This window comes from Pongo abelii, chromosome 19 (genome assembly GCF_028885655.2).
Source record: "Pongo abelii isolate AG06213 chromosome 19, NHGRI_mPonAbe1-v2.0_pri, whole genome shotgun sequence".
Lineage (NCBI taxonomy): Eukaryota > Metazoa > Chordata > Mammalia > Primates > Hominidae > Pongo > Pongo abelii.
Genome location: NC_072004.2, coordinates 46,532,172 through 46,557,813, shown reverse-complemented (window position 1 = coordinate 46,557,813; position 25,642 = coordinate 46,532,172). Strand labels below are relative to the sequence as shown.

General features: G+C 47.2%; 2 protein-coding genes and 1 long non-coding RNA gene across 10 annotated transcripts in view; 2 read left to right on the top strand and 1 right to left on the bottom strand.

The window, feature by feature from the left end:
* MYO1D (myosin ID) overlaps window positions 1-25,642 on the top strand; it is a 377,108-nt gene that overhangs the window by 338,082 nt on the left and 13,384 nt on the right.
* LOC129051334 (uncharacterized) lies at window positions 5,309-12,243 on the bottom strand. 3 transcript variants are annotated; one of them, XR_008515503.2, is made up of 5 exons: window positions 11,981-12,243; window positions 11,389-11,539; window positions 11,126-11,224; window positions 10,829-11,001; window positions 5,309-6,256 (listed from the first exon to the last, which is right to left on the bottom strand). It is a non-coding gene; the product is annotated as an uncharacterized LOC129051334 (long non-coding RNA). The 3 variants fall into 3 exon arrangements; XR_008515502.2 differs by lacking the exon at window positions 5,309-6,256 and adding an exon at window positions 6,327-8,398 and having other exon boundaries at window positions 11,389-11,586; XR_008515501.2 differs by lacking the exon at window positions 5,309-6,256 and adding an exon at window positions 6,327-8,398.
* LOC129051332 (hepatoma-derived growth factor-related protein 2-like) lies at window positions 11,580-23,786 on the top strand. The gene is made up of 2 exons (XM_054536643.2): window positions 11,580-12,672; window positions 20,823-23,786. The coding sequence occupies exon 1, from the start codon at window positions 11,860-11,862 to the stop codon at window positions 12,574-12,576; it is 717 nt and encodes a 238-aa protein (XP_054392618.2). The 5' UTR covers window positions 11,580-11,859; the 3' UTR covers window positions 12,577-12,672; window positions 20,823-23,786.

Genomic DNA, 25,642 nt, shown 5'->3' with positions numbered 1-25,642 from the left:
CATGATTGCCTGTATATATTTTGAATGCACTTCCCCATGCTGATCATGCTTTCAGGTGTTAGAATAATCTAGCCAAACCTTCACTGAATGCTTCTCCGCTATCCATCATTATGCATGCACATGGCCATTTTTGTTTGATGCACACAGAAGGTTAATGCCTTGAGCCAGGTTTAGAAAATTGGAGATTAATGTCTAAATGCGGAGCTGATGCCATTTTTTCAGGAAAAGCGACGAACTTATAGAATCTTTTTCGAACAACATTCTTATTTGCCTTCCATCAAGTTTTATTTGGTATTGCAGAGTAAGCTTACTATATAAATCAGAACTGTTTCTGATGAAGTGACCAATTTAAACCCAAAATTGACTGTCCTAGAAGGAACTCAGAGAGTTGCAGGACCCTGGGGACTTCAAGCACTAGAACCACGGACATGATCACCATCAAGATCCTTTTCTTCTCCTCCCAACCCAGCTCTCTTTCTCCACTCCCCTCAGTCTCTGTGTGCTGGCCTCATTTTGTCCGACAGTAGGCTTCTACACAGGGGAAACCTTGGCCACAGGCAGCTCCAGACTTCCATTATGTCAGCTTAGCATCCTGAAAGAAAGAGAAAGTCTTTCTGACTTCAAAATATATGAATCCCAACGAAAGTCTCTGATTGGCCCAATTTGGTTCTCATGCCCTGTACCCAGGCCAAGGCACGGAGGAGAGGGAGCAGGTCCTGGGACTGGTAGATCACGTGCCTATCCTCAAGGCTGGGGAGTGTTGGCCTATGCTGGGCAGCACCACCCAGGGTTGCAGCGAGGGAGGATCAGTTCTCCAAAGGGAGTGAGGACAGAGAACTAAAAGAAGGGAGCAGACAAAAACCAATGTCAGTTATACTCAGTGGTGAGATGCTCTTTTATTAAAAAAAAGAAAAATTATTTTTAGCAATAGGATCTCACTCTGTTGCCCAGGCTGGGGTGCAGTGGCATGATCATAGCTCACTGCAACCTCAAACTCCTAGGCTCAAAAGATCCTTCTGCCTCAGCCTCCCAAGTAACTGGGACTACAGGCATGCACCACCACATCTGGCTGATTTTTGCATTTCATATAATGATGGGGTTTCACCATGTAGCCCAGGCTGATCTCAAACTCCTGGACTCAAGTGATCCTCCCACCTCAGCCTCCCAAAGTGCAGGGATTACAGGCGTGAGCTGCTGCGCTATGCCTTTCTTTTGTCTTGAACGATATCTTTCATTCTTGTCCCAGAGTGTCCTGATGCACCACAATGAAATTATTATATTCTTGGAATTAGACTAGCACTTAGTCTGTATTTTTTTCTCTTCTCATCATGTAATTTTAAAATATTTCCTATGTTCTACATTACAGCATTTGTTGAGATGCAATTATTATAGTTTTAAAAGGGCTTTCACATACATTATCTCATTTAATTCTCAAAATCTTCTAAGCCATTTTTAAATGTATTAAGCCTATTTTATAGATGGACAAAAAGGCTCAGAAAGGTTCTGTGATTTTCCCAAGACCACAGATAGAATGTAATGGAGCGGCTTGATGAACACAGATCTGGCTCCCTTGCCTGTTCTTGGTGTCACATGCCTTAGATAACTGTCACCTATGTTTTTTAATTTATATTTGTCTCATTGTCCCTGGAGAACTGAGACTCTGCCATCTACTTTTACCACAGAGCTCCACGAAACCTCCTCTAGTGCTGTATACCTTGTGAATGTTGAATAGGTAATGCAGACTGGTAATGAACCAAGGAGTTTAAAACGCTATTGTTCAAGTGGAGATACAGCTGGGAGCCTTTGAGGTTGTGGAGCCCAGGTACAGTGGGAAGACTGCCTGGCTCCCCGTGTTTGTTTATGCATTGGGACTCAGCACGGGGCCTCCCCCACGGTGAGGAACGCTGTCCCTGGAGAGCCTCTTGGAAGGCAGCCATGATCGTGGAGAGGAGTGTTCATGTCTCATCCGGGAAATCTCTCACCACCTGTGCCCCTTCCCTGTCTTCTCTCAGACAGCCCATAGAAACACATTAGCATCCCGGGCCTGATGCCATTCCTTAAGCAAAAGGCACCTGCCCACCCGCATATGTCCAGGTGAGTCTCACCCACCTGAAAGCAGCACCCCCTGAGCCCATCCTGGCCACATCCACAAAGCACACTCAGCAGTTCATTGCCCCTGCATTAGACACACACACACACACACACACACACACACACACACATGATTATAGAGTTTACCCCTGTGGAAAGTGTTTTCAGATGGAACAGAAAAGGGTCTAGCATCCCTTACTCTATATTCTTCTTCAGGGAGCAACTTACAACTGCAAAACAGGTCCTGCCCTCCCCACCTGCCCCTTTTCTGGTGGGTTTCTTCCCTCCTCTCTGTCCAGGCAGCTCACGTCTCTGGAGGGACACCTCACCTGCTTCCTGCTATAGCCTCTGCTATCTTCTGTGATGCCTTCTGAGACCCTGCCAGACTACCTGGGGCAGCTTGTCTCATGATTCTCCTGCTCAATTCACAGTTCCCTGTTCAAGTACAAGCTAGTTAAGAACAGACACAGATTCAGATCCAAGTGAGGGGTGGGTTGGGGTGTGTGTGTGTATGTGTGTGTGTGCGCACACACATGCAGAATTTTGATACTGCTCCTGCACATTGCACGTAATGATGTGCAACACTTGTTCTTCTCACTTAGGAGTCCCACCATCTAATGCCTACGGGAAGTAAATCAGAAGTCTCATCCTAGGACACCATCTACTAATCTATGTCAGTTTCCTATTGCCGCTGTAACAAATTACCACAGATTTGGTGGCTTTAAACCACAGACATGTTTTTTTCTCACAGTTATTAAGGCCAGCAGTCCACACTCATTTCACTGGGCCAGAACGAGGGCGTTGGGCAGGGCCTGTTCCCTCTGGAGGCTCTCAGGGAGAATCCACTCCTTCGCCCCTCCGGCCTCTGGGAGCTGCCGGCACTCCTTGGTTTGTGACTGCTTCACCCTGATCTGTGCCTCCGGGGTCACACTGCCTCCTCCTCCTCCTGTCTGTGTCAGATCTCCCTCTGCCTCTCTTTTAAAAGAACACTTGTGATTGCATCTAGGGTCCACCTGGATAATCCAGGATAATCTCCCCATCTCAGCAGCCTTACATAATCCCATCTGCAGGCCTTTTTGCCATGTAAGGTGACATTCACAGGTTCCAGGGATTAGGATGTGGATATTTGGGGGTTGGAGGGCATATTCAGCATCACACACTACCCTTCCCAGTAATTACCCTGACACACATACACACACACACACATACACACACACACATATACACACCCCTAAGTTCTACTCAAGGGCTGGCTCTGCTTCTCTCAACTTCGCAGTTCTGAGGAGCCAGCTTCCCAGCTCTGCCATGCACTTCCTACCCATCTCACCCTCTCCCACCCACAAAGCAGTAATTCCTCAGTGCCTTGCTACCAGCTCTCCAAAGGGTAGTGGAGGTTAGACGTCGCCTCTGATCAAGATACTGGATACCTTCTTCCCAAAACCACTGGCCCAGTGGGGCAGGAGAGGGCAAGCCTTAAGTGGGGTAGAACCCAAATGGGCCAATTTTACTACCATAAGAATCAAGTCAGCCGGGCACGGTGGCTCACGCCTGTAATCCCAGCACTTTGGGAGGCTAAGGTGGGTGGATCACAAGGTCAGGAGTTTGAGACCAGCCTGGCCAACATGGTGAAACCCTGTCTGTAAGAAAAATACAAAAATTAGCCAGGCCTGGTGGTGGGCACCTGTAACTCTAGCTACTCGGGAGGCTGAGGCAGGAGAATTGCTTGAACCCGAGAGGCAGACATTGCAATGAGCCAAGATCGTGCCACTGCACTCTAGCCTGGGCGACAGAGCAAGACTCTGTCTCAAAAAAAAGTTGTTTTGCTTGTATGTAGCTTTTATTGTTTTATTTTGATAGGGTCTCTCTCTGTTGCCCAGGCTGGAATGCAGTAACACAGTCACAGCTTACTACAGACTTGATCTCCTGGGCTTAAGCAATCCTCCCACCTCAGCCTCCTGAGTAACTGGGACTACAGGCACATACCACCATGCCCAGCTATTTTTTTAATTTTATTTTTAGTATAGACGGGGTCTCACTATGTTGCCCAGGCTGGTCTCAAACTCCTGGGCTCAAGTGATCCTCCCATCTCAGCCTTCCAAAGTGCTAGGATTATAGGTGTGAGCCACCAAACCTGGCTACTTTTATGTAGCTTTGACAAGTGCAGGAAATGTCTTGCCTCTGCCTCTCTGTCAGGATATCTCTAGAATTTAAAGTTAGTGAGAACAGAAAGCACATCCTTGGCTTACAGTCCACAGGGCCTGGCCGTGCCTCAACAGGCTGGACACTCCTTGGACAGCCACATGGACTCCTCCTTACTGTGGTTAGCCGCCGTCAACCGGTCCTCTCGCCAGCATACAGGGTGGGTTTGGCAGCACCAGGCACAGCTTCACATGCCTTCGTTGTTCTTCTGAAGTCCCCTCTCTGGATGGTGACCTTGTTCATGTGGCCATTGTTAAAGCAGAAAGTTGGATCCCAGGCCAAATCCTGCCTTGCAGTTCTGAGAGGCATGTGCTGTCCCCCTTCACTGGTGACGGCGGGCCGGGGAAAGACCCCCACTGTGGTCTTATGAAAAGTGGTTGTAGAGAAACCAAGCAGCACTGTGTGGAATGGCTGATAACTGCTGCTCTTGGTGTTAGTTCCTATCTGCTTAGGCAGAAGGTTGGGACTGGGGAGGAGGAATGTTAGTGGAGATTTTATGTAACTGTAAACTTCCTCTCTACTGTAAGAAGGATTCTCTTCAAAGAAAATGAAAAACAGTTCCAGATGGTCCATGGAAGATGTTTCATGGTTGGAAACCTAGTCTACCTCCTTGTCAAGAATAACTATGCCTTGGCTGGGCACGGTAGCTCACGCCTCTAGTCCCAGCACTTTGGGAAGCTGAAGCGGGAGAATTGCTGGAGCTCAGGAGGTCGAGGCTGCAGTGAGCCATGATTGTGCACCTGCACCCCAGCCTGGGCAACACAGCAAGATTCTATCTCAAAAAATAATAACTAGACCTTGAAAATAGGGGTCCATACTTACCAGCCCACAAAAAAAAAAAGAAGGCTTTATGAAGAGGAAGTACCAAGATCTAGATAAAGAGTCTCTAGCTCCTTTCAGTTATCCGGCTAAGATGTTCACTTTGTATTTAGGTATTAATCTTAGGCACAGACACCATCTAGGAGTCTGTAGTGCCACATTTTCATACATATATGCACACTTGAAGATTTTTTCAAACTCATAACTGACAAAGGACTTTATTTGAATAGATATTTGATACATTAAAATAGAAGACTTAGAGGCTATTGAAGGGCAAATAATTTGATGTAATCTAAGAAATATATTGGAGGGAAAGGAAGAGAGGGAGTTCTTGTTGAGTTCGGAACAATATAGAGCTGATATTTACAGAGGAGCTATTATATGCTGAGCCAGAAGTAGGGATAAAACAGTGAACAGAACCCAGACCTTGCCCAGGGTTTACAATCTGGTGGAGGAACCAGATGAGTAGACGGGATTACAATGCAATGTGTTAAGTACATTAATAGGGGATATACGTCAAAGGGGCAGTTAACCCTTTCTTGGAAGATTGGAAAGGCTCCTAAAAGTGATGCCAATATTGAGGAAAAAATGATAAATAGAAGTTGATCTGGAAAAGAGATCAAGAGTCTTCCAGGCAGGGAATAGCATGTGCAAAAGCCTAAAGGCAAAATCATCGTGGCAAACAGGTGTATGAGGGTGATCTAGGAGACAAATAGCTGAATGACCTAGAGAGAAGGGCAGGTAGGTGAGGAGTTGGGCGGTCCAATTTCTCCTCAGGCTGAGTGACCCTGCCTCTCCTCCATGTTAGCTATTGTCACTGAAGGTAGCTCCAGGGAGCCCAGCAAGCTGCCCAATTCTCTCTACTTTCTTCTGTGGCATCTGAGACTCCAGGATGGGCTCCAATTAGAAACTGCAGGGAGAGCAGCGGCAGTGTCTCTCAGCCCCAGGACTGATATTTCTGGGGCAGGGAGAGTTGGGTCCTGAAAGGTGAAATAAATGTTCCTTTCTAGCAGGTTTCTGATCGCTTCTCGGCCTTTTGGCTAAGATCAAGTCTGGCAGGGTTCTGGAACTGTCCCCAGCGAGGAGCAGGTTATCAGATGCACACGTCACACCTTATTCCCCAAGAAAAAAAAAAGTTCTTGGTTACCTGAAAAAAAACAAAAAAAAACCCAAGGAATTTTAGAAATCACTTGACAAGAAATGTCAAGACATACTGACTAGAAACCAAACCACAGCAGCTGCTTCCCACAGCTGCATGCCATGTGGCGACCTCATTTGAACAGTTAGTGAGGCTTAAAATAGCCAAGAATGTAAAACTCTTCAGGATCAGGTCTCTCAGTGAGATAGCCACAGAAATCTACATGGGGAAGGAGAGAGGGGAGGTTTGTCTTGAAACCGTTGGACCAGTGGTCAGAGGACTATCAACTGACAGCCAAATAAATCATACCTGAAGCCTGCAGTTCCCCACTCCTATGAATGATTGAAGCTAATGGTGCCCATTTGACAGATGGTGAGAAAAGCATGTTGGCCCCTGAATGCTTACAGATTGAGAATTCCTAATCTCAGCTATAATCCAAATACAGTTGACTTCCTAAGGAATACAAAAGTAACGAGATGTAGGCTAGGTGTGGTGGCTCATGCCTATAATCCTAGCACTTTGGGAGGCCAGTGCAGGAGGACTGCTTGAGCCCAGGAGTTTAAGACCAGCCTGGGCAACATAGTGAGACCTTATCTCTACTAAAAATTAAAAGAATTAGTCAAGGCCAGACGCAGTGGCTCACGACTGTAATCCCAGCACTTTGGGAGGCCAAGGTGAGTGGATCACAAGGCCAGGAGTTCAAGACCAGCCTAACCAACACGGTGAAACCCCATCTCTACTAAAAATAACAAAAATCAGCCAGTCATGGTGGCACGCGCCTGTAATCCCAGCTACTCAGGAGGCTGAGGCAGGAGAATCACTTGAACCCAGGAGGCGGAGGTTGTGGTGAGCTGAGATCATGCCACTGCACTCCAGCCTGAGCGAAAGAGCGAGACTCTGTCTCAAAAAAAAAGAAAAAAAGAATTAATCAGGCATGATGGCACCCACCTGTGTGGTCCCAGCTACTCTGAGAGCCGACACAGGAGGATTGCTTGAGCCCAGAAGTTTGAGGCTGCGGTGAGCTATGATGGTGCCACTGCACTCCAGCCTGGGTGACAGAGCATGACCCTGTCCAAAGAAAAAAAAAAAAGCAATGAAATGTAAGTTCATTTTTTCCATCCTATGTCTGAGCCTGTTAGCGCGGAGAGTGTTTTAGTTGTGAAACTAAGACTGAGACTTTCTCACCAATAGAGGGAAGAGTGAGTTGACGTCGGAAGGAAGCATGATCCACCAAAGACAAAAGCAAAATGATGCTTTTTTTATTGTGGGAAATTCAAAACGATGCATATATTCATTCAGCCCCAGAGAAAACAGATATGCTTTCCCAAACATAGAAAAGCACCAACAACTTTTTTATTCCATTTTTCTTGTAAGAAAAACTGGTTTACCCTGGTTGTAGCAGCTCTGTGGCAATCATAATAGCAGCAGCACATGCTGATTACGCACTGCACGGTGCTCCAGGCACTGTGCTGAGAGAACTCTTTGCCATGGATCATTATCTTTTGATCTTCACAAAGTCTGTATGAAAATAATACTACCGTCATCCCCGTTTCATGGTTGAGGAAACTGAGGCTTGGAGAGGTTAAGAAGTTTGCCCCACGGCTTACTGGTTGTTGGGAGAAGATGGGATTTGCCCCGACCACTCGCACTCCAGGGTTGGCACTCTTTTTTTTTTTTTTTTTTTTTTTTGAGACAGGGTCTTTTTCTGTTGCCCAGGCTGGAGTGCAGTGGTACAATCACCGTTCACTGCAGCCTCGACTTCCCAGGCTCAGGGACTCAGCCTCCTAAGTAGCTGGGACTATAAGTGCGCACCACCATGCCTGGGTAATTTTTTGTAGAGATGGGGTTTCTCCATGTTGCCCAGGCTAGGACTGGCACTCGATTGTAAAGCTCCTCGGGCACTGTTTTGTCATGAGACTGAACGGAATGATTTTTGTAGTCTTCTAAGTCTCCTGTGGAGAGCTTTTCTGTTTCTCATTTGCATCATGCTCTTTCGCTATTGGTGACATTTCATACTTCTGCCCTTTCCTTTTCTCTCATGGACTCGATGAATGAACACTGAATCGGAAATGTGAAGCCCAGGGTGAGAGTTTCACTTCCACCCCTAAGTGATCTTGACAATTCACAACCTCTTTGGGCCTGGTTTCTCATCTGTAAAAGGAAGTTGTTGGGTCAGAGCCAAAGCCCACCCCTGTGCTAAATACTTTTCTTCTCTTTCCCCTCCCCCACCTGCCTTCCCATCTCTTTTCCCTTACTTCTCTTCCCGTCCACGGGCAAGCCCTAAGTCCCACCTGATCCTTTTTCCTCCCATGTGGTAGGCAGGCAAAGGCAGTGGCATTAGTTGCACTGCTGTCTAAGAGGCATGGGGGGCCAGGCGCGGTGGCTCACGCCTGTAATCCCAGCACTGTGGGAGGCCAAGGTGGGCGGATCACAAGGTCAGGAGATCGAGACCATCCTGGCTAACACGGTGAAACCCCATCTCTACTAAAAATACAAAAAATTAGCCAGGTGTGGTGGCAGGTGCCTGTAGTCCCAGCTACTCGGGAGGCTGAAGCAGGAGAATGGCGTGAACTCAGGAGGCAGAGCTTGCAGTGAGCCGAGATCGCACCACTGCACTCCAGCCTGGACAATAGAGACTCTGTCTCAAAAAAAAAAAGAAAAAGAGACATGGGGGACACTAAGACTGAGGAGCCTGACAGCCACATGATGCTCCTAATGGAGCCCACAGGCAGCACTGGCCCTCCTCAGTGGGTAATGAGCAAAAGCTGGCTGTGTGGCTCCTCTACCCCACTCGTTTTTCCGTGTTCTCCGTGTCATTACGGTCCTCATACTGCCCCTTAGCTCACTCTCCTGCTTTGTGCCAGGCCATCCTAGCCTCCTCCAGTCCCTCCCCACCTTAGCATCACCTCTCAGTGCTCTGCACCCCATCCCCTGGGAACTCTGCTGTCTATTTAGGAAACAGTGCATCATGTCTTCCTAATATGTTCACCATGCATCCCTTCCAGCCACTATAATGCTTTAACTCATTGTAAGTCAACAGCTAGAACTTAAGGCCTTCAAGAAACTAGAGTAGTTTGGGACAAAATTCTTTCATTCTGACCACCAATGGGGGACCCATTTTTGGTGAAAAGGCTTTCATTATAACCCTGAACTCTGTGGTTTCAACTCAGCATTAGGCCACAGCATCAGGCCTTTAGTGGTGAGATGGAAGCAGGGATAGCAAATGATGTCATAATCCATGAAGAGAATTTATTTCATACCTCTATCATTTTCAGTTAATGTTTTGCTTAATTAATTCTAATTATTTGCTCCTAGAGGATATGTAAATTTTATTCGACCTGAATATTTGGAATATTTCAGAGAAACTGAGTTTTTTTTTTTTTTTGAGACAGAGTCTCACTCTGTCTCCCAGGCTGGAGTGCAATGGCATGATCTCAGCCCACTGCAACTTCTGCCCGCCGGGTTCAAGCAATTCTCCTGCCTCAGCCTCCTGAGTAGCTGGGATTACACGCGCCTGCCACCGCACCTGGCTAATTTTTGTATTTTTGGTAGAGACAAGGTTTCACCATCTTGGCCAGGCTGGTCTTGAACTTCTGACTTCATGATCCCCCACCTCGGCCTCCCAAAGTCCGGGGATTACAGGCGTGAGCCACCGTGCCTGGCCTAATTTTTTTATTTTTAGTAGAGAAGAGGTTTCAGCATGTTAGTCAGGCTGATCTTGAACTCCTGACTGCATGATCTGCCCGCCTTGGCCTCCCAAAGTGCTGAGATTATGGGCGTGAGCCACCGCACCCGGCCCTGAGATTTATTTATTTAATCTAGGTTGGCTGGCTAGGGTTCTACGGACCAAGAAGTACTCACCACCCACATCTCAGCAAATTAATGTTTTCCCAAAACATTTTAAATTATTGATCATGAATTTCACTAGCGTCTATATTTAAATATTCCTTGATGCTGTGGCTACTAAACATAGGAGCAATTTGTATGAGGAACTGAAAATTCCTCCTTAACGTCCTCACAGTTCTTTTCAGTTTGTTCCTGATAATGCAGGAATTTACAGGCCTTCATCACATGAAGTCCGCCTCTACAGAAAGACTGCTTTACTCTTCACTATCATAGCACTTATGAGTGCTGTGAGAGACATATGCATTTTTTGAGCCTTCTCTTCCCTATTTTAGGTGTGTTTCTAAGGAGTAGGTTGGTTGTCATGGTTCAGGATGGAAGAATACTGGAGTAGGCAGCGGAGGGAGGCAGGCCATCTGGCCCTGAGGGAAGGGTCTTCAGGAAATCAGTAGACAGTCTGCTGGCCAGAAGGTTTTAGATGTGTTCTTGCTTAAAGCTGAACTCAAGGTCAGATCTTTTCTCAAGGCCCAGTTCTAGACTTCTAACCTTCCAAACTGAGGTCTGATCTTTTGGGTAAGCCCATGGAAAGATTGTGTATTGTCTCCAGGTTTTGCTGAACAAAGGGGCGCGATTCCCCGCCCCATGTTCTCAGCAGCTCAGTCCTACCATTCCCTGATTGATTTCCACCCCCTGCCATTCCCAATACCACCTGCAAAGAAGATGAACTTTGTCAGTCACCTTTGAATATGGTGCAGTTTGAATTCTGGAATGCAGGAATAACAGCAGTTCACGCGTATTATTTTTATTCATCATTTTTCTGTCAGTGGCTGTGGCAAGGCCCTGGGATACCACAGTGGCTTCTAGGAGAACCAAAGAACACATATGACTCTTAGGATGGACATAGCATCTGTCTAGATAAACAAAAGAGTGGTTAGGAAATGGCACTCCAGTCAGACCCATGACCTGTATCTGGGGAGCCCCACAGCAGCGCGAGCAGAGCAGTCGGGAGGCAGCTCCCTGCCAGCCCACACCAACCTGTCACACGCCTATTATTCATCGACATGGCTCTCTATTATCTCACAAAGCATGGTGCTCCAGACCCAGGAGAGATGTGTCATAAAGGGGGGACTTTGCCTGATGGATAAAAAGACATATGTTCCTGCCCCCGTTTTGCTATTCGCTGAGTTTTCAAAACCTCCCCAGCCACACCCCTTGGCTCTTTGTGTGACTTCATAGCAAGGCATTCGTGCTAACAGGCTGTTTCTGGGCCCAGTCGCTATTGCATCCCGGAGGCTGACCTCGGGAAGTCCTCTGTGTGGACTTTGTGCACAGCGGCAGGGTCCATCACCCTCAGCTAGTGTGCGGCAGGTCCCAGACGGCGCTCAGCAGTTACAGGGATGGTTCAGACCGGTTTCCACCCCCACAGAGTACAGTCTCATGAGCCTTTCCCTGTTCGTGCCGAAATACAGTTTAAGAGATGATACCATGAGTTTGGGCTTTGAATACAAAAAAGAAAAAGAAAAAGGTGCACAGATTGATTTTCTTTTTCTGGAGCAGGAATCTGAGAAGGAAAAGTGTCACGTGAAGCAAACTGCTGCAGTATGGCTCATGTGGGCCTGAGTCTTCAGGGTTTCCACTAATCCTATTTCACATAGCTGCGGGGGTAGCCCTTTCTCCTCCCTTCTTAACTATTTCTGGCTAAGACATCGCCCTGGTTTAAAAAAAAAAAAAAAAAAAAGCCTGCTGTTTACCCACATCTCCATTTCTTAATGTTTTTGTCTTATATTGATCCTGTACCCTTAGCTGACCCAAGTCCCCATCCCCTTCCCTTTCAGCAACCCAGTGAGCTCATCAATATGCCAGCAGATGATCTAAGCCCCAAATCATCACCTTCTCGGGAAAGACAGACAAACAAAAACAGCCGGAAGGAGGGCGGGCCGGCTGGGAGGGGCTGCCGGCGGCGAGGCGGAGAAGCGCGGCTGGCCGGGGCTGCGGGGGGCTGCGGGGGGCTGCAAGGGGGGCGTGCGCGCTGGCGCTCGGGTTCGGGCAGCGGCTTCGTTTCAGCCGGGGGTGCTGGGGCCGGCGTTGCCTTGGCGACCGCGTCGCGCTCCGAGCCGCAGCCTCCGCCCCCGCTGCCGCAGCCCACCCGGCGGGCGCAGATTCCCTTTGTCTCCTCCGCCTCCCCTCCTCCCTGCTTCCCTGCGTCCTCCCCCTCCCGCCTTTTCTTTGTCGCCCCGGATTCCCCGGCAGCCGCCCTTCCTGCGCTCCGCTCCCGCTGCAGGTGCCTGGGCCCGCGAGGACAGGCCTCGTCGCCACCCCCACCCGGCCTGCCCAGTGCCTGGCATGAAACCAGTGTTTCAAAAAGCGGTGCCGGGCTGAAGCGCCGCACAGGAACTTGCTTTGCTCACCCGGGCGGCCTCGCTGGCCTCTGGCCGGCCTGTACCGCGCATTGCAGAGCTAGGAGACGTGACAGCAGCCCCCTTTAAGGACCCAAGAGATTCCCCACGGACCTCTTCCCCTTCCTTCCGTTTGAGAGGGAGCGGTGTCACTTGGTGAGAGGGAGGAGACGGGAGGAAAAGGAGGTGAGACTCGGCGTCCAGTGCCCTCTTGGCCTGGCTTGCTCGGCCTTCCCTGCAGCGAGGCGGGGCGCACATCCCCTACCCGGGCCGCAGAGAACCTGTCGGCCGCCTAGTTCTGCAGCTCGATGGCATTGCGAGGCCGAAAGCAGAATTTCCAGGGCCTCTGAGAGTTGAAGTCGTGATTCGGGGGGAGGGGATTCTGTGAGCAAAACGTGCTGCTGTTAGCATTCACGGTCACCTAGTGATGAAGAGTGCTGGGGATTTGGCCGCAGTAATGGCCCTAACCCAGAACCCTCTTTGTCCTGGAGCAACATAGCAGCTCTAGTGGCAGTGGCGTCAAACATCAGATTGGCTCATGTTCTAGCCGATACCCTCTTAGTGTGTGCCAGTCTTAGTGTTGACTGATACACCCTAAGTGGGACTGTGGTTGCTCATGAGGGAAACGGAGGCCAGGTGATAGGGGCGGAAGGAAACACGCTTTCCCTCCAAATGCTTTGGGACCTGTGAATATCATACCATGTGCATTTCTTATTCACTCTTTAAAATCAAATGTTTTTAATATCACTTCTTCAAGAAAGTGTTCACTGACTCCCCCGAGAGTAAATAAGGTAGATTAGGTTTCCCGTCACGATTCCATTGCAGTCTACTTTTACCGTGAGAGCTCTTCGCAGAATTATGAATAAACGGTAATGAGTGTGTAATTCATGTTTACAAGAGTCTTCCACACCAGGCTCTGAGCTCCATGAGGGCAGGAGCAAGACCTGGCTTATGCACCACCGTTCCACAAGGGCTGACACACAGGCTTTAGTCAATGTTTGTTGACGAAAGAAACGAGAAGGGGACAAGAAACAGGGTGATGGCGGAGTGGTGGACCAGGTGCTGTCCAGAGGGTGATGGCAGAGTGGCAGGCCGGGTGCTGTCCAGAGGGTGATGGCAGAGTGGCAGGCCGGGTGCTGTCCAGAGGGTGATGGCAGAGTGGCGGGCCAGGTGCTGTCCAAAGGATGATGGCAGAGTGGCAGGCCAGGTGCTGTCCAGAGGGAGAGCTGGGGTGGCAGGAGGGGTGCCCATCTCCACATCCTCCTCTGAGCTCTGTGACCCTCGGGGGCTCAGCCGCTCCTTCACAGGCACTTCTAGAATGTTGTTCCAAATCATTCTTGTAATTCTTCTTTCTAGTATATGTTTAAGAGTTATCATAATAAAAAGTGTGATAAATCAATTAAATTGTAAGTAAGGGGAATCCTATCATGTGCTAGGCCAGTTCCCAGGCAGCTAATTGGAGCGTTTATCTGAAGCAAAGCGGGGCCAGCTCTTCTTCCTGTCGTTCCCAGGGAGGGTGATGCTTGAACGGTTTACAGCAGTGGTGCACAGGAAAACCACCCAAGGAGCTTTAGCAATGTGACATTCAGGGGCCCACAGGCAGACCAATTGAAGCAGAGTCTCTGGGGTTGGAGCCTGACCACTACTAGGGCCAGTATTTTTCATAAGCTTAACGTGCAATCAAGGTTGAGAATCTCTGCTCTGTGGGCTCCCAGAGACAGACAAGAGGAAGCGGGGACACATTCACCAAACCCAAAGATTCCATTTCAGCTGTAAAGCTGACGCTGATACACTTGAGGCTAGACAAAGAGGCTGTTTGCTTCAGCCCACTTCAGATTGTTTCAGTACTGCTCATATGACTTCTCTTTGCCTTAAAATGCCTCCGGATCCCATCCTATGACAGTCATTTAAAACAAATGTGTAACTGCCTAATCAGGGCACAAACCATTTTTCAGACTTGCCTGGGCAGCAGTGACCTAAATATTACTCAGGGTGTCTGACTTCCAGCTCCAGAGGAAGAATGTATTTGGTTTGATTGTTTTCATGCTAATAAAGTTGGGCCAGTAATTCAAGGTCCCTATTGGGATAGCTGAATCCTTCGATGCTATGAATTAGTTCTTTAGACGGAAAGCAGTGGTGTAGAGTTTTTATAAAATTGTTCACCTTCCAATGGAATCACTATGCACCTACCTATGCTAATTTGTTGTGCAATTGTTAATGGATATAAGATAAAAGGAGCAGGAACTGGAGAGGATGGTGGAAGTGGCCCAGTCCATTTACACCAGCCAGGTATATGGAGTAAATCTTGGGAAAATGTGTCCATTTAATCCACTTACAAGCCAAATGGTGTAGCAAGTAGCAGCAGATCCGTTCTGCTCTCTCTCTCCCAGGTAACACTGCAGGCAGTAAATAAGGCCTGTATTAGAAGCCGCTAAAGCTGTAAACACACACAGCAGGGAAATCTGCGTAAACTGCCCACTGAGGTATCAGATGCAATTGGCCTTCTACTAGAAGTGTGTCTGCACTCAAGGGCAAGCCAAATTTGGCAAGAAGCCATGTGGAGACACTTCACATTTAAATCTTCTACGAGACTGGAGGCAGGGAAACAAAGGTTCCTCTGGGGCTCTCAGATCCCATCGGTGATTCCAGAGAAAATGGGGACTCTTCATGGCAGGCAGGAAAAGGGGAAATGTGGCCTGAGAGAACCCACACTTTCCCAGCCAGCAAGCTCCAGCCTGGATCAAAACAACCCATTTCTGAGAACTTAAAAAATAAGAGAGCTGTCAAATGGACTTGAGACCCCCACAGGGCCTTTGATGTGTCTACCAGCAGCAGCATGGTGAGTGGTTTCTGTGATGTGGGACTCCAGAGCAAGAGGCACTGGACCATGGCCACTGGTTCATCTCTCATTATAGGCCAGAAATAGATGCCCCATCCCAGGAAAAGGGAAATAAGGCTGCATGGAATGTTTCATCTGTTGGAATATTGTTCTGCTCTGCCTGACAAGATTACTGAGTTCTCAGTTCTGTAGCAATGGCATTGAGTAAGAGTCTGAAAATTGATGCATTATGTACTCGCTTAAAATAGCAAATGCAGAATAGAAAAAGCAGAGCTGCTAGGAAGTGTGCAGAACATATTGATAGAAAGGCCTGCTTTGCCTCTGTCATTACCAGCATGAAAGTGTGTATCGGAGCAGGGGGTAGACTTTCCATCAGAAGCAATTGAGCAGTGGAGGCTCTTTTACCGCAATGAGACAAGGGTACATTTTTTTAGCTGACATAAGTGAGTGTAAATCTTTCTGTTCTCAAACAGGTGGTAGAAAGTGGGCAATTTGTTTCTTTTCATCTTGGTGTTCTGGGCTTGGTTTATGAGATAACTGCCTCTGTTTTAACTTCTTTGAATTCCCCTCAGAACAAAAATCCCCCACCACCTGCTACTTAATCAAATATTCTTCACTGTGGATTAGAGTTGCCTGGATGGGAGCAAGGTTCAGTGACAGTGTGATGGAAAATATACAAAAAGAACTATGTCGTCAGCCCCAAGAAGAAAGCATTATCCTTTGTCCTTAAAAATGGGATTTAAGGCTGGGCGCAGTGGCTCACACCTGTAATACCAACACTTTGGGAGGCTGAGGCAAGAGGATTGCTTGAGCCTAGGAGTTTAAGACAAGCCTGGGCGACAAAGCGAGACCCTGTCTCTACAAAAAATCAAAAAATTAGCCAGGCATGGAGGCACATACCTGTGGTCCCAGCTATATAGGAGGCTAAGGCAGGAAGATGACTTCACCAGGAGGACTGCAGTGGGCCATGGCTGGGGGACTGGGCGAGACTCTATCTCAAAGAAAAGACAGGAGGAGGGAATTTAAAAATACTGAATAACAAGTTAAAAAGTCCTTCTGGAATCGACAAGCCTTTTTGCCCTGGAAGGTGGCATAGTTGCTTCTTAGGGGAATATCCATGGTCAGGGGCAGAGGCCTTGAGAGGCTGGGCAAAGGTGCTTTCAGCCCTGGTTTCATTTGTCTAACCAGCATTCCACTCTAACAGCCTCTTCCATTCAAGCGCTTACTCCATTAACAAACATTAATGGGGCACTTAGTCGATGCCAGGCATGGCACTAGCCACTGTGCATATATTTTCTCCTTTAACTCTCTAGAAAAAGAACATTATCATTGTTCATTATCCCAGTTAAGGAAACTGAGTTTAAAAGGATTAAGTAATTGCCCGGAGCCAGACAGCTAGATTTAAACCCTAAACTATTGATTCCAAACCTTGTATTCTTCCCACTATGCCTCCATTGTCTCCTCTTTTGATTAAGCAACATTCCTAGAAATACAGGGAACCTAGAAGGCCCCTGTCCCCATCTCTTTCCTGCTGCTGCTGCCAGCTGGAATGTCTGACTCCCGGATGTGTTATAACTAAACTTCTAAAAGACCGATTAGTATCTGAGAAAAATCCCTTTTTTCAAGCTCAGCAAGCAATGTGATGTGCTAACAGCCCCTCATCGTGACTCAAACTAACTATAATTTACCCATTGTTGTTGGACATTGACTAGTTTCCAAATTTTTATAGGTCACAACGATTTTGGAGAGTGTGGCCTGCTATTTGCAAAGCAAGGGTTAGACTTTCCCTCCTTTCCCCTTTATAATTTGCACTATTGCTTCTAAGAATAGTGTTTTTTAAAGTTTGGACATTTTCAGATAAAGATTGCTGGAAATAATAGTGTGAAAAATATTTTTTAAATAAAAGAATAACATTGAATAAAAAGATAGAAATCTTGGGCATCCGCGGTGACTTACACCTATAATCCCAACACTTCAGGAAGCCAGTGTGGAAGGATGGCTTGAGCCCAGGAGTTCAAGACCAGCCAGGGCAACACAGGAAAACCCTGTCTCTACAAATTTTTTTTTTTTTTTTTTTTTTGAGACAAAGTCTTGCTCTGTCGCCCAGGCTGGGGTGCAGTGGCACAATCTCAGGTCACTACGACCTCTACCTGCGTGTTTAAGCAGTTCTCTGCCTCAGCCTCCCGAGTAGCTAGGATTACAGGTACGTGCCACTATGCCTGGCTAATTTTTGTATTTTTAGTAGAGACGGGCTTTCACCATCTTGGCCAGCCTGGTCTTGAACTCTTGACCTCGTGATCTACCCGCCTCGACCTCCCAAAGTGCTGGGATTACAGACGTGAGCCACCGTGCCCGGCCAAAAAAATTTTTTTAATTAGCATGGTGGTGTATGCCTGTAGTCCCAGAAGGCTGCAGTGAGCCATGCTCACACCCTATACTCCAGCCTGGGCAACAGAGCAAGATCCTGTCTACAAAAAAAAAAAAAAAAAAAGAAAGAAAGAAAGAAATCTTAAGGAGTTTGGGGTGGGTGAGAATGACAGCCAGGTTGCTGAGACACAGCTGTGCAGGCAGGCTTACCATTTCAACACTAAATTTTCAAATTCTAGACTTTGTTTGCTGTCACTTAATATAGCACAGCATCACTGTAATATTGTAAGTGCTGATTTTATAATAGAATTTTCTTACAAAAATAGGTTTTGTGAAACAATTTTGATATATGATAAACTGTTTTGACATATGATCTACCTTGCTGGATCACATCTATTCCTTTAAGGGAGAGAGAGCACTGAGCCCTGTGTACTCCTGGGTCTACGTGGTGTATAGTGAAACCCTTTGCATCCTTTTCCAGAGGAAGTCAAACTCAACACTGTCCAAAACCAAACTCATTCTCTCTTTCCACCTCCTTCTCCATCACATGAGCTCAAAACCTGGAGACATGGTAGAGTCTCCCTCTTATCACCCACATTCAGCCAGTCAGTCGCCACGTTCTCACTCCTAAGCATCTCTCCAGCGGGACCCCATTCTTGCCCTCTCATGATCACAGCTTTTTCTGCCTTGACTTACAGCTTCCTAATTGGTCACCCTACCTCAAAATGCCCCCATCAGTCAACAGTCTATCTGCCATACCTCCTAGTTTATCTCTATCAATTTCATGTATTGGCTCTTTATTAAGAACCTACTGTATGCCACACCCTCTTTTAGGTACAGGGGATACAGACAAGGTCCCCCCTCCCATGGAGCTTACCTTTGGGCAGGGGATAGAAGCTATAGGAGATGGACAGTTAACCAGCTAAGTATCAAATCAAACAAGTCAATTTCAGTTAGTGGTAAGCACACTGAAGAAAACAAAGTATTATCTATTTTCTCTCTTCAAGAATCCTTGGCTGGGTGTGGTCAGGCTTCAAGGTACCTGAAAAGTAGCCCCCACTATCTTGAACTCATTGTCAAGTCCTCCTCATCCTCCAAAGGGCAGCTCATCGCCGCCTTGTCTGTAGGGTCTTGGAGACCACTGTGGCTGGAGAAGCCCAGTTAGGCTTCAGGGAGAAAGGACAGGTAGAGCTTGAGGGACATTATTAAAGGAAGGAGAGACACTGGCTGAGCAGGTGAGTCACCTTCAGCCCTGGTACACCAGGCTCTCTCCCTCGGCACCCTGTTCAGTGGCTCTGTCTTCATCCCTATCTGTGGGGAGTAGCACGAGGATGAGAAATCCTGACATGCTGTGGACCCAGTGCTGAGAGCCTAGTTTATTCCAGTGATGCATCTGCATAGCAAAGCCATGCCAAGCCAGGACACAGCCTAAGAGGCCACACCCTTGCAGGGAGCAGGCAGAAGTCCTGGGCACCTTCCTCCACCCTGGGCCTGCTTAGTGCCCTCTAGACCTTCTGTGATGCTGACTCTATTGCACCTGATATAGTAGCTCAGGGAGCCTCCTTCCCCAGGCTCTGAGCTTTTTGAGAACTGAGGCCTTTTTATTATTTATCTTGCATCTCAGAAGATGCAGATGTTTCATGATGGCTTTTTTTTTTTTTTTTTTTTCTGAGATAGAGTTTCACTCTTGCCGCCCAGGCTGGAGGGCAGTGGTGCAATCTCTGCTCACTGCAACCTCTGCCTCCTGGGTTCAAGTGATTCTCCTGCCTCAGCCTCCCAAGTAGCTGGGATTACAGGCATGCACCACCACACCTGGCTAATTTTGTATTTTTAGTAGAGATGGGTTTTCACCATGTTGGTCCGTCTGGTCTCGAACACCTGACCTCAGATGATCCGCCCACCTCGGCCTCCCAAAGTGCTGGGATTACAGACATGAGCTGCCACACCCAGGCAGCTCTCTTTAATACATATGTCCCCAGTGTGTTTGTGTGTAGGTGCTAAGTGCTTTCAATGTTCGATTCTCAGGTGGCAGGGACTGGGATCCTGTTAACTCCTCTATCCAGTGATCCACAGCTACACACAAATATAAATTTAAATCCTTCTTGATAATGGTGAGCTGAATAAGCAAATACATAATGGTGTTCCTGACAAACCACTAAAAATCGTCTGTTCAGAGGAAGGTGTGGGTGCTGGTGCATGTTCAGTCCAGTCTTATTTAGCACCTTCATTAATGATGTGAATAGAAAATAAACATTGGTGTTCACAGATGGTGCTAACTTTGGAAATGCTGTTAATAGAAGTGTCAAGAGAGGAGAACAGAAATATAAGCAGGAAATAGCAAAGATGTCCAGAAAAAAAAAGCTCAGTACAGCAAAGGCGAAAACCTCTTTCAAACATGTAAAATAAAGCCCTACAGACATTAGAGCAAGAGCATCAAGAGATGAGAAGTTAGCGGGGGGACCTGGACATGGTTGCTCTGGCCTGTAATCTCAGCACTTTGGGAGGCCAAACCAGCCTGGGCAAGACCAGGCTGGGCAACCTAGTGAGACCCCATCTCTACAGGAAATTGAAAAAATTAGCCAGGCATGGTAGCACACACCTGTAGTCCCAGCATCTCAGGTGGCTGAAGTGGAAGGATTGCTTGAGCTCAGGCATTTGAGGCTGCAGTGAACTATGATCACGCCACTGCACTCCAGCCTGAGCAACAGAGCAGCAAGACCCTGTTTCAAAAAAAAAAAAAAAAAAAAAACAGAGTGAGTGAGAGAAGTTTAAGGAGAGTAGGGGAGGTAGAAGAAGGGAGAGATGTGAAGAGAAGGGGAGGAAAGGACAGATGTCCTATGATTGATGTGGGAGGGTCTCAAGGCTCCAGAGCCCACTTCCCTCTTGAGGGTCAGATGCTGGCCCAGGCATCCCACTGAGGTGGCCCCAGCCCTCTGCTCACAACTGCTGTCTCATTTGTTTTGTGATGGGGCTTTGGTTTGGTTTGGTGGTATTCTGTTTCTTTCTTTTTTTTTTTTTTTATTCTTCCCTCATGTTTGAGGGAGCTGTGGGTATAGTTTTGTTCTTTAACTCTGGTTTTGAAAGGTTTCATTATGCCCGGCATAAAGTATTAATTTGGGCATTTTGGCAGGGTCAGAGGAATGCAGCCTTTAAAGAGTACAGATTCCAAATAGACAAAGCAAAATGGAGCTTCCTCAACACCTCCAAGTCTGATGTTGGTGGAGGGGAAGCAAAAGAGAGAACCGACGCAGGGGTCGCCAGGCCTCTCCCGGGAGCTCCATCAGGCCACCTCCAGTGCACGGAGGCCCTGCCTGGCCCACCTTGCCAGGGGAAGCCTGCTGAGGCACAAAGCATAGGAAGCTTTTGGTTGACAAAAACCAGAAACCAGCAGTCTCCATGGAGTACTCCTCAGGGACTGCAGCCGGAAAGTCAAGACAAAGATGTGCGCTGGAGAATAGTAAAAAATGCATACAAATTCTCCAAGCACCAGGAGAGTGCCTCTTTCTTTAGCAGCCTGGAATCATCTATGCCTGGAAACATCAATGTCTTCTGGCCAGACAAAGGCCAAGGAGTGAAAGGCGCTATGCCCAGCAAGAAAAACATACAAGTGGTGAAAGTGCCTGTGATGGGGGTCAGGGTCTGGGTCAGAATGTCCAAACCTCAGCATCGTTACAGCAGGTTCAAAGTGCCTTTTCCTCTGACTCAGAAGCACCTGGTATTAAAGAATTCCATGCTGCAGAGGCTATGCTCCACACAAGAGCTAGAACAGCATTTTAGTGTGGAAACTAAATGGAATGGAGGCACAAATGCTGTTGAGGAGACAGTTGCCCTGGGCCAGGTCCTAGCCTCACCTTCCAGCTGCAAGAAGTTGCTTGAGCTTTCTACGCTTCTGTACCTTCATCTATAAAGTGAGCAGAATGACAGTGCCCCATAATGACAGCTTTGATAAGGATTAAATGAAATTACGTATGTAAAATTGTTTAATACAGTGCCTAGTAAATTCTTAATAAATAAAAGGATGACAGTGAATTTCAACCTTCTCCCCCCAGTCTAAGACCCCTTTACAACTCCGCAGGCATGCTGCTGAGGAGCTCCAGGCCCATATATTTCACTAGAAATATCTGCCCACATACTTTGGGAGGCCGAGGCAGGTGGATCATGAGACCATCCTGGCCAACATGGTGAAACCCCGTCTCTACTAAAAATACAAAAATTAGCTGGGTGTGGTGGCGCATGCCTGTAGTCCCAGCTACTCAGGAGGCTGAGGCAGGGGAATTGCTTGAACCTGGGAGGTGGAGATTGCAGTGAGCCGGAATCGATCGCACCACTGCACTCCAGCCTGGTGACAGAGCAAGACTCTGTCTCAAAAAAAAAAAAAGAAAAAGAAAAAAAGAAATACCTGCCCACATTTCTGAAGCTATTACTGAGAAATCTGCATGGAGCCAGTGCAGTGTCTGCTCGTCTCCATTAAACCTCAGGACATAAAAATGACAATATGTTCATTGATACAATTCCCGGAGCTTCTCTAACCTTGCATATGTGCTTCCAAAGCCCATCAGTCCAAATGTTTTCCATCCTACCAAATGTTTTTATGTCACTGAGAACTTCATTAGCAGTGGGGAGACAGCAGCTAATACAGGGATGTTTGGGTTTACAAAGCAAGGTAATGACTCACTTTGCAAGAGGGTTCTTCAGTTCCCAAAAGGCACCCCTTGAACAGTGAGTGTCCCTAGTGCCTCTTCATATGTTTTCATCACACTTGACACATAAACAGCCCCTTACCCAGAGCAGGATACCAGGCCGGGACATGTACCCCACCTGACCCTTTGTATTCAACCCCAGCCCACTGATGGCTCTGCCTCACTTGCCCCACTTCTTAACAACCCTGCTGTGAAGATGCGTGAGGCCAGCCTCATGTCTCCCAGTTGAAGACATGTCTTGTGTTGACATTAGCCCCAGCTGCTTTCTTAATCATGTCATTTTGTAAAAATTCATTCTTTCTGTAGACATTTATGGAACTCCTATTTTGTATCAGACACTGCACGAGGAGCTGTTGATAGGGACATGAAAGTGCTCAGCTCATCACTGTGCTCAGAAGCACACAGCAAACAGGGACCACGGCTAATGATGTGCTATTTTAGGGGCAGGATGCATAGAGGTTAAGACTTGGACTATGGCCTGGATTGCCTGGGTTCAGATCCTGCCTCTGCTCTATCACTTTGGGCAGGCAGGTCCTTAGGCTCTTTGGGCCTTCTCATTTCCTCTTCTGAAAAGGAAATTCACCTCGTGCTGTAGTAAGTCCATGAATTGATATCTGTAAGGCACTTAGTAAGCACTGTATACTGTTTGACTATTTGTCTTAGTCTGCTCAGGCTGCCATAACAAGATACCATAGACTGGCCAGGGGAGGTGGCTCACGCCTGTAATCCTAGTACTTTGGGAGGCCAAGGCAGGTGGACCACTGGAGGTCATGAGTTCAAGAGCAGCCTGGCCAACATACCGAAATCCCGTCTGTAGTAAAAATACAAAAATTAGCCGGGCGTGGTGGTGTGCGCCTGTTAATTCCAGCTACTCGGGAGTCTGAGGCAGGAGAATTGCTTGAACCAGGGAGGTGGAGGTTGCAGTGAGCCGAGATGGCGCCACTGCACTCCAGCCTGGGTGACAGAGCAAGACTCTGTCTCAAAAAAAAAAGATACCATAGACTGGGTGGCTTGAACAACAGAAATGTATTTTCTCACAGTTCTGGAGACTAGAAGTCCCAGATAAAAGTCCAGCATGGAGCTGGGCGCAGTGGCTCACACCTGGAATCCCAGCACTTTGGGAGGCCAAGGCGGGCAGATTATGAGGTCAGGAGTTCAAGACCAGCCTGGCCAACATGGTGACACCCCGTCTCTACTAAAAATACAAAAATTGCCCGGGCATGGTGGCGTGTGCCTGTAATCCCAGCTACTCGGGAGGCTGAGGCAGGAGAATCGCTTGAGCCCAGGAGGCGGAGGATGCAGTGAGCCAAGATCGCACCATTGCCCTCTAGCCTGGGCGACAGAGCGAGACTCCATCTAAAAAAATAAAAAATAAATAAGTCCAGCATGGTTGGGTTCTGGTGAGGGCTCTCTTCAAGGGTTGCAGACTGCCACCTTCTTTCTGAGTCCTCACATGGTGGGGAGAGAGAAAGCAAGCACCCTGGTTTCTCTTCTTTCTGTCAGATCAAGGCCCTGCTCCTATGACCTCATTTAACCTTAATGACCTCTGTAAAGCCCAGATCTTACAATACTGTGGTGTCGAAGGCTAGGGCTTCCATATAAGGAATTGGAGGGGACACAATTCAGTCCATAGTACTATTTTTATATTATTATTTTATTCTCCTTTTATTTGATTTCTAATTTTACTGCACCGTAGACACAGAAGATGGTTTCTGTGTGATGCTAATTCACAGGTTGTTATTGAACTTTCTTCTGTGGTCTAGTGTGTGTTCTGTGTGTACTTTAGAAGAATGTGTGTTCTCTAATTGTTGAATGTAATGAACACACACACATACACCCAAGTTTTTTGTTTTTGGGGGAGTTTTTTTGAGATAGGGTCTCACTCTGTCACCCAGATTGGAGTGCAGTGGCACAATCACAGCTCACTGCAGCCTCAACCTCCCAGGCTCAAACAATCTTCCCGCCTCAGCCTCCCGAGTAGCTGGGACTATAGGCGTCTGCCACCATACCTGGCTAGTTTATTTTTTATTTTTTGTAAAGACAGGGTCTCACTCTGTTACCCAAGTGGGTCTTGAACTTGTGGGCTCAAGCAGTCCATATCTGCCTCAGCCTCCCAAATTGCTGGGATTATAGGAATGAGCTACCACACCCAGCCTATTTTTACTTTTACTATGATTGTGGACTTGTTATTTTATCTTTGTAAATCATCTATATAAGAGCATCTTCTTGGTAAACTGTTCCTTAATAAATAAACAAAACAATTATCTAATGAGCTTTTTTTTTATTTTCCTGAGACAGGGTCTCACTCTGTTGCTCAGCCTGGAGTGCAGTAGCACAATCATAGCCCATTACAGCCTCAAACTCCTGGGCTCAAGTGACCCTCCCACCTCACCCTCTCAAAGTGCTGGGATTACAGGCATGAGCCACCACACCCGGTCTCTAATGAGCTTTTTCTCCAGCAATGCTTTTCGCCAGCTTTCTTTTGATTAGTATTTGATTTATATATCATATTCCCTACCTAAACTGTCATCATGATTTAAATGACATCTGTTACAAGTAGCATATAACTGCATTTTTAAATTAAATCTGAGAAATCCCTTTTAGCCAGAGGTTTGCACATCTAGGTTTATTGTGCTCATTTATATATTTAAATGTATTTATTCCATTATTAGTTTGTGCCTTCTTGTTCCCATGTTTCTTCTTTGCTACTCTTGTTCCCCTTTCCTGCCTTCTATCTGATGGATCAGATTTGTTTTATACCCTCCCTTCTACTGCTCTGAGAGTTGTACATCACAGTCTACTGTATCTGTTTCCCATTATTATTATTTTTTTGCATCTGTGCTTGCCTGAAGGGAGCCTCAAGTTCATCAGTCTCCCTACCCTCCTCCCAAATGAGACATGGTCCTTTGAATGCTTTCCTGGGACCACCACCCCACCTTTCATGTTGCTGTTATCCAGGATTTTAGTTCAACAGTGTTTTAACCCCCCCAGATGAGTCATTTTTATTGTTTCGTATAGTGAACGTGTATTTGGGTTTGCTTATATGGTGACCTGTTTATTTGCTCCTCATTGTGCCTCATGCTCTGCTCTTTCCTTCTAGATTCAGTCTCTTTCCTAATGAGGTGTCCCGCCGCAATTCTTTACAAGACAGCCAAGATAGGCCAGCTCTCAGAGCACTTGTTGTCTGAAAAAGTCTTTTCTTATTTAATTTTTTTTTTTCTTAGAGATGGGGTGTCATTATGTTACCCAC